The sequence below is a fragment of the Micrasema longulum genome, unplaced genomic scaffold (assembly GCF_059751315.1).
Source record: "Micrasema longulum isolate JH-2025_06_02 unplaced genomic scaffold, ASM5975131v1 h1tg002263l, whole genome shotgun sequence".
Taxonomy (NCBI): Eukaryota; Metazoa; Arthropoda; class Insecta; order Trichoptera; family Brachycentridae; genus Micrasema; species Micrasema longulum.
In genome coordinates this window covers 331,954-344,470 of record NW_028279421.1, presented here as the reverse complement: position 1 = coordinate 344,470, position 12,517 = coordinate 331,954, and the positions used below count along the sequence as shown (strand labels likewise).

Genomic DNA, 12,517 nt, shown 5'->3' with positions numbered 1-12,517 from the left:
ATGGCGCTTATATTTTAAATCCATTCTGATTTGAAATTTTGGTTTTTGAAGACTGAGAAATTGCCGCCATTTTTCTTATGAATACTAGGGTTTTGGCCATCTTTTGACTAAATGCAGCACTAAAAACTAAAATTATCAAGAAAAGTTTAACAAAATGTGAAACGATATTCCACAATTTTAGCAGATGTCAGTTTAGCTTATTGTAAAACTTTATTATTATTGTGACGAGTTTCGTATTTGTGTTTTCGTTTCGAGTTTTTATCACCTGTCAGTGTCATGTGTCAGTTGATTGGATAAAAAAATACTATCATTGTTATGTCAAGTTTATTTTAAGTTTACTGTGAAGAATTGCGCACCATGCCGTCTTGGAAAACTATTTGTAACTGGACAGGACTTATTTTCTTGTTGTTTCTTGGTATACCCATCAAGATAAACAGTCCTGATTCTGTGGACATCAAACAACAATTTGATTCATTTATAATACATTTTAACAAATCCTATGCCAACGGATCTGAAGAATACAATCGAAGATATAAAATTTTTAAGGTAATTATTTGCAGATATTTTTATCATCATTTTTATGTTAAAACATTTTCAATTACCACATGAATTTTACTGTGAACCTTGCCCATAAGTTTATCAATTAACTATAAACGAATAATATATTTTATCGAAACTGTAAACAATGGTTTATTTTAGTGTTTGCATGAAATCTTATGTATCATGTTTTATTTCAAACAATTTAAACATATCACAAGAGTGTTAACCTTCTTTTAAAATTGACTTTGCTAAATATATTCTGAGACAACCTTTGTCAAATTGTCAATCATGCCTATGAGTTGTGTTAAATTATTTGATAATATAACCAAACGTGACACGTTTATTTATTTTTAAAAATACATTAGTAACAATAGTATTTGCACAACGTTTTAAGGATAAGTAATTTTAATAATCTTAGTTTCCTCACAGTGAAAATGGTCAAATTTCTATAATGCAAGTATCAAACCAACTTCCATTCTAATAAGGCAGTGTGTTTTTAACAAAATTATGTTTAAAATCATGTAATTCGTCCATTTTATGTATAATTTGTGAAATTCTGCTACTTCACCACAAATAAAGAAGAAACCGCCAACGCAATACAAGTAAATTGATTAACTATCATTATTTTTTTCAGTACTTATCCCAGTAAATAATTTGCAATGTATTTATTTAAAATCAAGTGAGGGTTATCACTAGAGCCCTTACACGGCACTGCAGATTCAACAAACACCTTGCTAGAATGAACCTTTCCGAAACTTCTAGATATAGCTTCTGCAGTGCAGATAAGGAAACACCCATACGCATTCTATGTGAATGTGATGCTTTACATCTTATGATGTCTCGTCCTCGGGGGACCACTGGTTAAACCTGAGGATGTTAAAGAGCTCGCCCCTTACCTAATAGCCTGATACTTTACGGATCTGGAAACGGCCACATCGAGCACCACACGTCCTTTCATATGTCAACTGTAACATATCAAAGAAAAATAGTCCTAAGGAAATAATGTTCGAAATACTAATCTTCAAATAATATCTGTAATCTGCAAACTTACTTAAGAAGGAAATAACAGCAACTGGGTTTTAAGAATTTAAATACAGCATACATTTTTGTATGAAGAAATAAGCTGAAGTAATCAGCTAATTTCTTCGTTCAATGGGAACAGGCTGGGAGCTGTAAGCACTGTTTATATTTATTTTTAAAGGAAGATGTAAACGATGACGCTGATTTATAATAAACAACAATTATTATTTTTATTTTCCCATAAACATAACTACTTTAAAACATTATTATCGATAGTCAAACATAATGGTAAGCTGCACATAATCGCTAATATGAAAGATTCGCCCCTGATATCCTTGCTCAAATAAACCTCAATGTACCTCGCCATGATTTGTGTTTCAACGCTGTCTTTGCTGTAGGAAATTTTAGAACCAGCGTTGGATTCCTTTCACCTCTGCCAGGATTCTCAGAACAGTTAACGAAATCTCCCTTAATAGTGTTCCTACGAGAAAGACAATCATTAAAGAAGCGAACGGAGTTATCACTCCTAGTTTAAAGATGACACACTTGCCATGTCTGCCTAGACCCTTGACCATGCCATTACCATGCCTACTGTAATTTTAAATTGTTTCTAAGATTGTTTAGGTTAAGTTCAATCAACTGTCGACTGGCTTACAAAAATATTGAAAAAACCCTCACCAATGTACAAAATTTATGTCTTCAGTATGCATTTGAATTTTTCAGGACTCTGTTGCAAGAATCAACCAGCTCAACGCAGCTAGGAAAGATAACCATACTGCCATATATGGAGTGACTCGATTCTCCGACCTTACAGAAGAAGAATTTCTGGCAAATTTAGACACCGTTAAACGACTATCCAAAAACCACCAACGGAAAGTGAAAACAGATCACAACTTAACGATCTTAGAGTCGATTAATCCAAAATACTACGATCAGAATCCAATGACTAGATTGCGGGCTGAAATGGATAAGCTAGGCCTACCGCTGAAACTTGACTGGTGAGTTATGAAACTGAACCTACCTCTCATTATCCTGCTACTCGAATTTCCTAATTATTATTATAAATATTTTCTAGGCGAGATCAAGGTGTTATCAGTGGCGTGGAAGATCAGGGATTGTGTGGAGCTTGTTGGGCGTACAGCACAGTACAAGTGGCTGAAGCTATGTCTGCCATGAAAACTGGAAATCTTTCCACTCTCAGTGTGCAAGTATGTTTAGTGAATTCCATATTGTTTATTGTTTCAGCATTTACTTAGTAGAAAAACATTTTGAATTTATTTAAAATAAAACGCTTAGTAATTTTTACCACATAGGAGTTTAATACATAATAACACTACTAGTTTCAGGTATTCTGAATTACTCTGGGTGTAAATATAAACTAAACTAAAATATATACACAGATTAGTACTTAGGTACTGATAGGGTCGGTTGGAAGGAGCAAGGCAGTGCGAGCTGGAGGGGGTGGGGTTTTCCTAATTATGGGGAATATTGATAGCAGGGGTGACGAATTTTGGAATATAGTACAGGTCGTTTTGCGCCGGTTCGATTTATGCCGATTTACAATTACGAGGGTTGGTGCCGGCGTGGGTTCCCCGGCTCAGCCGACACCAGGCAACAGTAGGCGCCGCGACTCTAATAGCAGACACACTTTTACACAAATATTTGTATGCTATGATTCCGAAAGAAAGGAAGCAACAATCAAAGCAAATGAAATTGAATGCTTTTTTCAAAAAAGTGAAAGAATTTAATTTAGTACCGAAAAACTGGTGAGCTAATATTTATTGTAAAAAAAAAACATTATTTATATCAACAGATTATTATTTATTTTGTAAACAAATTTAAACTGTATTATTAAATACATTTTTAATTTATTTTGAATAAATATAGGATATGACATGTATTAAATAAGCATGTTAGATTGTTCTTAGAATTTCGACACGGAACCTTACCTTATATCTTCCATTGTATTTGTGTTCATTTTACGCCGGTGTCTCTCGGAACAGAACCCTGGCCTAAAACGACGTTCACCTGTACTATTAATTAAAGTTTTCTCTATATTTGAAATTTTTTTTATTTCAATATTTTCTAAGTTATTCATTATATTACCTTTATTTTCTGTCACAAATGGCATACGCATTCATGCTTATGAGTCACGCTTTTGAGCGTGACAGAGATAACTATAGCTTTGTTGGTTGCTAATGCTATTATTTAAAAATATATACAGGTTGCTCCTGCGTTTATCCGAACCAATCAGTAATCCGCCGTTGATCAACCGATGCAAAATTTTATGTTTTTTTATTTTTTGTGATCCATGTTCTATTTATTGTTTTATTTATTGTTCGGTGGTTTAGTTAGAGTTTAGAATAAACTGTAATATGATCACTGATTTATAAATACTTTGTCATTTAATCTACTCACGTCTGTTGTATTTTTTTCCTTAAAAATATTATATTTACTTTCATGTATTATTACTTTGTTTTCTAACTGCATATCTCTGATGACTTCTTTGCTGTAATTCTTTTCTTGCAAATACGTATTTACACATAAATAAAATAACTTTTTTTATTTTTCATTAAGCTAACAGAGTTTGTATTCTACCCTCTGTGGAAAAATAAGTCTTGCTGCGGCATTCAATACAGACGGTAGGCGGGTCATTTTATTCATAGATAGACCTGCGTTGACACCATTACAATAATCGACTCTAGACACTACAAATGCATTTATTAATTGGCGGGCGGCATCAACTGGCAAATATTTGCGTATGCATTTTGTCTGTCTCAGCTGGCTTATCGTTCTACTAATTTGAGCGTCAAGAGAAAGGTCAGAATTGCTCATACTCTGTTTTGACACACCCAGAAGACGTACAAATGCAAGTCAAAATTCACTCATTATTAGGGCAATTCACTTGCTGAATACGGTTATGCGAATGATATGGATCTATTTTTCTGTACATATTGACAGTTTAGCAGCTATCTGCTTTCTATTCATTAACTTCTAATTTCTGTCTACAGTCTGCATTACGTAATGGGTTAAACAGCCCGTAAAGTAATGCAGACTACAATTTGTCAAATAAATAAATAAATTAAATATAAAATTTACTCTAATAAAAAGTTATAAACCCATTGTTTTTTTTTCATATACAAAACCCTCTAATCTCTAATCCAACAGAAATTTAAATGAAGATAAATTTAAGATAAATTTTTAAAACAACATCCTATATCAAAAGTGTTTTCCCTCTCTGTAGCAACAAATTTAAATATTATATTTAAGTTAAAACCACATCACACTAATTCCTATGTAAATGTACTTGCAATATCTATATAATTTAACTTAATTATGATTGCAGGTATGTATTATAGTTGATATCTTAAAGCAGTGGTGGCCATCATTTTATATACCATGCGCCAATCTTTTCACATACAAGGTCAGATGTGCCATACAACTCGAACTTTTTTTACCTTCTTACGTTCACATTTGGGGTTGTAAAATAGAGATAGGATTAGGAACTGCTTCGCTTATGATAGGAAAATAAATACCTCAATCACGGAATTCAATTAATTATTTTACGTCATGGCGCTTGTTTTAAAATAATAGCCACAAATATGCAATGCGCCACCTGTGATTGTTCAATGCGCCACGTTTGTAGCATGCGCTACGGTTTGGCCACTACTGTCTTAGAGTAATAATAAGCCACTGGCTAATAAAGTCGCTCATACGAACAAAAACCATTCCATATTTATCAACCACGAAGTTAGCTACAGATTACAGCAACACAACGGGCCATAGGTACTCAGGTCGAAAATCGTAAGCGCAAACCGAAACCGTCCTAAAACCAACATTCCATGTTCTTGTTCTATGCAATAAAGCTATAGGGCTTCTCTTTAAGCGAGAGCGAATTATTTTCCATGTCCGCTCCTTAGTTGGAGCACATGGTGTCCACAAAGATCCTCCTAGCATCTCTGTCGGCTGCCAGCAAGAGCACAAGAGTGCATCCTCCCAAGTCAGGTTCGCGTCCCGTAGTTCTGACACAAACTGCCGGCGAACAGTCAGCAGTGGACGTCCAGGACATCGAGAACCTGATGCCTTGTAAAGTAGGCAAGTGTGGTTAAGGCTCTCAGGAGGCATCCGCAGCACATGGCCAAGCCAACCGTATCACCTCTGCTTGACGACTCCGCAATAGATTTTGTGAGTTTTGTAAATGCACTAGTCACCGATCTGTATATAGGCGTTTCATCATCTGCACTGCAGAACCTACATGTAGAAGTTTCCAAAAGGTTTATTCTAGCAAGGCGTTCATTTAATCTCCGGTACCCTGTAAGGGCTTTAGTGATAACCCTCCCTTGATTTCAGCTGAGTTTCATTGAAACCTTTACGAATATCCATTCATTAGTTCCTTCACATGGTAATGACCACGTGTTTTTTGCCAGGGCATTATGCTCTGCTTCCGGGCCCACAACCTAAGTTCATTACGAGGAGCACATTTGGGCACAGTAGAGCTCTGGGCCTATTGGGGCTGTCTCAGCTCCCAGCCCCGCCAATTACCGTCGATGTTTGAGTGTTGAAGTACCCAAATCAATGAAATACTGTTACACTAGGGCCTGTAAGCATTTTAAAGTTGATTTTGAATTCTAAACCAAGCTCAGGGCTTTCAGAGATGCCTGATTGTCTGAGATTTTTTCATTATTTACTGTGTATAAAATGTTCTATTTATTTTGTATTTTCCAGCAAATGATTGACTGCGCGACGAATGGTAATTTTGGATGCAAGGGAGGTGACATCTGCAGCCTGCTACTGTGGTTAACTACATATAACGTGACTATACATCGCGCCGATGAGTATCCACTCACAAAGAAAACGGACACGTGTCGTTCTGTTGTTACGAACACAACTGGTGTTCGAATCAAAGACTTCACTTGTGGATCGTAAGTTGCACTCCTTCCAAACCTATTTACTAACTAACTAAACTAATTGTTCACAAACGTATTACAAATGCTGCCCACATCAGAAATCTGCAAACATTTAGGATCCAGTAAGAAAATATACATTTCAGATAGATTTCACACTATTATGTCTTACGGCATTTTATTGTGGGGTCGGGCTGCTGATATTTCCGCAGTTTTTGTTTTGCAGCGAGAGATATTTACAACTAACATTTTTGCGATTCTTTAAGAAATCTAGTATAGAGTTAATATTTGAAGCACTAACTTTGTGGTTATCCATTATAATAAAATAAATAAAACAACTTTGTTTTTAACCACTAATTTTTATTTTTCACTGACCGGTTTCAAAGCAAACAAGAAATATTAAAATTAGAAATCTTAGAAATTAAAAAAGCGATTCATAATAAGAAAACAATAATTAATAACCAAATAAACAATATTTCTTTTAGTCCTCTCCTGTCTTACTTCGAAAATAATGATAACAAATTACTACCCGTGTAAGGAAAAAACTACTTGATTTATTGGGTCCACGTGTAGTATTTAGTGAACATGATAGAAATAAAAAAAGGAATCAATTCATTAGTTACGTAAACCTTGACGAAGAAGCTTGTTTGCTTTGAAACCGGTCGGTGAAAAATAAAAATTAGTGGTTAAAAACAAAGTTGTTTTATTTATTTTATATTATTTTTATAATTTATTTTACTTTAAGAAATCTTTGAAAAAAATAAACGTTATGATGGTATATATTCAGTATATTTATGAGAATATTATTTAAGTGCGTAAAAATATATCTCTCTTTCAAAAAAATAGCGACATAATCACAATACTAGAAGTAAAGACAAATTGGTAATCCCGAAATTAAATCTAAGTAAGGTTAGCACATCATTTGTGGGGCACTGCGTACGCTTCTACAATAGAATACCCGACAGTGTCCTAATATTATGACGGACGGTAAATTATTATTTTTTTAAAAGGCGTACTTCTAAAAAAGTCCTATTATGGACTAAATGAGTACATGAAAGATAGCAGTATATGGAACTGACAATATTATTTTATTTGTGTTAATTGATTTGATTATTTTTAGAATGTGTAGTTATTTATTGAAACCTGTCTATCCCTTTGTGTTGTTTTGTTTATTCATTTAAATATTGACTTTCAATAAGCTTGTAAATTATGCCTACATTGAAGAAAAATTAAATAATAAAAATAATATAATAATGATATTTTACGAGAAAATAAAAGATTGATCGAAATTAATTGACTGTGGCAACTTTCATTTGGGTCTGGGCGGATGAATAATACATTTCTGTGTGTGAAATAGAATAGAATAGAAAGACTGCTTTGGGATTGAAATCCTAAATAAGGAAACCGAGTCAAGATAAATCTGCCTCGCTGTGTAGTGGTTGGCGCGTTCATTCTTGAGGTCCTGGGTTCAATTCCTGGTAGTATGGACCTGAAATATTGATTTTTCAGGTTGTTTTAACTGTAATATTTTATTATTCCTAGACTGGCAACCGATGCGTAAGACGGAGATGACCCTTATATGCGTTTTCAAAATACTCAATGCTTTACGTGATGTCCTATCTCTGTTGCAATGATTTTATTTTCTGGGAAATTAGAAAAGGATGATTGTACTGACGATGTGTATTTGATTGATCACAAATTGACAATACTGCAGTTAGAGGGTACAATGAAAGCTTTTAAAGTTTCTTTGTTTTGTTAATTTCTGCGGTTTGATTGTAAAGAAATATTACATTTTTGCTTGATAATTTAAAAAAAATTGATTGTGAATATGCGAAACTGGAGAAAGACACAAATCTTAAAGAACAGTTTTGAGAACGGGGTGGGTGCTTTCATTGTAATTTCTTTTCATGTTCCCAACAGTGTCACCAGAAATCAAAATCTGCTATTTATCAAATTTTGTTTCAATCAAGTCAATTTTTGTTTTTATGCCCCAATGTCCAGAATGTGTAGATTAGTAAAATCGTCACATAACTTGGAATTCTTTGGAATAGATCTTCTGGCCTCTCGTCGATCTCTGTGGGATCCATGTGTGGGATTAAGATAAATTGGCATGGGTTATCTCGAAGTCTTATATGTTGATCGTGTTTATGAATATATTGCATACCATTATTTTACTTCCCTTGTTTGTCTTTGCTACATGGTTTTATGTTCTTTTGTTCAGTTTCTTGTACATATGTTTCTTCATATAACTGTTGTGATTGGTTTAGGCCGTATGTATAATAAAAAAACACTCCGCGACTCGAACTTAACATACAACATAACTCCAAATCTTTATTCAGAACAGCCGCAAACAAAATTAAAATTGCTGTGATGATCGCAAACTTCCGCCATGGATGTCATCGTAAGAAGGTTATGTTAGTCATTTATATTTACGCCTAATGGGCATTTTAAGGACATATGTATACATAGAAAATTATTTTAAAAGAAACAGAAAGACACAATGGTATAAAGTGGTACTTGGTGGGAGTGGAAGCGGGAGAGAGGTGTTTATAATCTAATTTGATTCAGTGATCGTATGAAAGAAGACAACTTGTTATCAGAAAAATCAAGACTGGTATGTTTGTTGGCAGACCTAAAAATTCTGGGCGTAGGGAAATGAAAACCATAGTTAGTTCTATGGTTATCGGTATGAAAGAGTAAGTTTTGTCTGAGGTTTCTAGTTGGGATGTTAATTATATTGAGCTCAGTAGTTTAGGCGCATCAAAGAGTATATATAGAGCGATTTTATATTCATATTGTGTATTGTTTTTTTGCAGTCTTCTAGGGAAAGAAGATAGCATCGTAAAATGGCTAGCTATCACCGGCCCTGTGGCCGTTGCTGTAAACGGCCTTTCTTGGCAGAACTATCTCGGGGGAGTTATACAATTTCACTGTCCAGAAGACGCCATGTCCCTTAACCACGCCGTTCAGCTGGTCGGGTACGACCTCACAGCCAATATTCCGTACTACATTGCCAAGAACTCGTGGGGAGAAAAGTTCGGCCTGGACGGATATCTCCACCTAACGATTGGGGAAAATATTTGTGGACTTGCGAACGAAGTATCGATGTTACATGTGTTTTGAATGTTAACAGTTTATTATTCGCATTTCTGTGCCATTTGTAAGAAATGATCAAATACTTTTAGATCAATATTTCTGTCTTGGATCCAAAAGGGCCGATGTCAGATTTTATTATTATTATATTTGGAAAATTTATACAGCGCCATTTTTGTGAAAATCACCTCATGGGTGCTGTACAATAAATAAATATCCCAGCACGTCTTGCAGCTACAGAACGCAGAGACAGTTAGAAATCTAGGCCTTATAATAATAATTATTATTTGCTGGATCATCATCTGTATCTCATATCTTTGAATATATTTAGATGTATCTTTTGTTTGTAAATACGAGTCTTGTCAAAATAAATTGCCAGAAATTTGAGGTATGTGCGAAATTGCAATATTAGTGATTAGTGGCTTCAAAAGCACTGAAATATATCCCATCGAATCTATTGTTAAGGTTTAATAATGTCGACTGAAAGTTAAAATGGTGTTTGGACTTATTAGAAAAATAATTAATTATATTATTACTATCAGTGTTTTATCTATCCATATTGACGGTTAAAAGGCTAAATGACTGATACAATACTATGATATAATGAGGAAGTTCAGCAATTTTTTAATTAGTTATTTATAGACTATTAAAAGCCGAAAAAAAAATTTTTTAATTTTTATGTAGCGTATTATCTGTGCCATGAATTTTTAAAGTTTTGTATTTCAGAAATTGAGGTAAAATTCCTCAATAATTACAGTTTGAGTAGGTATGAGTGGTGGCAAAAGTTGATTTGCAACCAGTGGTCTTTGTGTAAGTCTGCTGCTTTTGGGTGCGCTGCCGGTGACTGGCCTTGAGTGTCATCTGGGGGCGTTCTGGTGCTCCAGAGAGTAGTAACTAACATTTCCTATCACTGTCGACATAAAGGGGATTGAACTGGGTGAAAGATTTATTTATTTATTTTATTTATACTTCCCCTTGCCCCTACCTTGTAGACGATGAGGGGGTTTTTAGAGTGACAATGTAAGTGACACTGAAAGTTATAAATGTAAATATTTGTTCGCACTTTTCCTTACTGAATTTGGTTGGTAGAGGAAGAAATATAATCAATTCGTAATTGCTTGCTTTTATGAGTGGATCCGAAGAAAGACATTTAGTCTTTAAAACGGATTCGGATATGTGGTGGATGCTTTCAATGACCGTTAGGATCCCCCTACACGTCAGATGCGCCAACTTTGGAACAAAAATTTTCCCGCGGCCTCAGGAACCATTGTAACCTTGTTTTGTAGCACCCCTTTCTTGATTTTGTCAATAATGCTTGTCTCAGCCTTACACAGCGCACGGATCTCGACATTTGTGCACCTATCGTACATCGTTTTACCACACATTCGCCTGAGAGATCGCATTTCGACAGCATTCAACCAACTTGCATAATTATTTTTCCTGAACGTTGACTACTCAAAGCATAAATGAACAACTTTGTGCCTATTAAACTTTGGTTTTAATAAAATAAGAATGCACATTTGTGTCATATTTTTAGTGGCACATCAGTACAAGATGGTCTCAATAATATAAGCAGACCTCAGAGTAGGTTATTAATCTAAGAAGTTGACTCATTGCTGTCCCATCTTTCATTATTCAAGTAGTATATCTGAAATATTTCTGTTATTTGTACAAATTACTCCAGTTTCATTACACAGATGAGATGATCTGTAAATATTGACCGATTTCACAAAATATGAGTTGTCACTAAACAATTGGGTTCATAATTTTTAAAAAATGCGCTCCTGAAAAGTTACATTTTTATATCCGCACATCAAAGATTTGTTATTCTGTGAAATTATCTGGAAATGTATGGGTGAAAAATACTATTTATTTGAACATAAAATGGAAAAAAATGTGAAGACTGTTTCAGTAATATTAATTAGAATAAATGTATTTAATCATTTTCTTTATTGTGATTTCTAATTGTATGTATTTTAAATTAATATTCTGTAAGATCATGTACTTTAATATAAGCCGATTTAAGACATTCCAATATTTTAAAATTTTATTAACATCTTGCAATGTTCATTGATTTTTTTATTTTATTTTTATTTGTTAGTAGACTATCAAACCAAGCCTAGTTTTGTAATTTTGAAACTACTCTCTCCGTGATGTCACGAGTTTAAGTCGGTGAGTTTTATCCTCTGTTTAAATTACGCCCAAAGAAACATCTCTTTTCTATTCCTTAACCTCTTCTCTTTTCTTCTCTTAATTCCCTTTTCCCATTGAAGACAAGTATCGATATTTATTAATCCATATGCACATATTATTAATTTTATTTATGTTTGTACTATTATTTTATTTTTTCTCGCATACGTTTAAAAACTAAATTGATATAAATAACGCCTTTTATTTTATTGGGTGGTTGGAAGAAATTCCCACTTGGCAATAAACCTACCAATGTACAAAAATGCATGAACAAAAAGTTTCCAAACAAGGTATCTTTATATACATAATTCTTCTGTACGTGTGATGTCACTGAACTCCTAAACGGCTTAACCGATTTACATGCGGTTTTCAGAGAAATGTAGATCTTTGCACTGCGTGTGCTCGTAGGTAGTAGTTCGTAGTAGAGAATGCATATGCAAAAAAATGGAAGGATGATGTTTTTTTGTGACATTATTAACTGACATTCCATACATTTTTGAAAATCGCATTAATGAATAAAGTGCACCCCGGTTTGTTTTCTTCATTTAATAGGGCCTTCTACCAAAACATGATAACCTCGGCCAAAAAAAATTACATTAATTTACAATAAACATAATAACAACACGAATAACAATATGGACACAAACAATAGACAGGTGAAAAGAGCTGAGTTTGAGATTCACAAAAAGAATTCTGTATTCAAAAATTAATTATTTTAAGTTTTGGAATTCAACCATAAACAAGTACCTAGGTACTTCTTATCAATTAAA

The 12,517-nt window shown here is 34.0% G+C and overlaps 1 protein-coding gene across 1 annotated transcript; it reads left to right on the top strand.

The window, feature by feature from the left end:
• Positions 1 to 202: 202 nt before the first annotated feature.
• Positions 203 to 10,506, top strand: LOC148272640 (cathepsin O-like). Its single transcript, XM_088239783.1, has 5 exons — positions 203 to 546; positions 2,284 to 2,558; positions 2,636 to 2,768; positions 6,286 to 6,482; positions 9,281 to 10,506. Exons 1-5 carry the CDS (start codon positions 358 to 360, stop codon positions 9,585 to 9,587), a joined length of 1,101 nt encoding a protein of 366 aa, XP_088095909.1. The 5' UTR covers positions 203 to 357; the 3' UTR covers positions 9,588 to 10,506.
• The last annotated feature ends 2,011 nt before the right edge of the window (positions 10,507 to 12,517 follow it).

Coding starts and splice junctions, on each gene's coding strand:
- LOC148272640 (XM_088239783.1), top strand. CDS start 358: ATGCCGTCTTGGAAAACTATTTGTAACTGGACAGGACTTATTTTCTTG. Junction 547..2,283: donor GAAGATATAAAATTTTTAAG/GTAATTATTTGC, acceptor TGAATTTTTCAG/GACTCTGTTGCAAGAATCAA. Junction 2,559..2,635: donor CTACCGCTGAAACTTGACTG/GTGAGTTATGAA, acceptor AATATTTTCTAG/GCGAGATCAAGGTGTTATCA.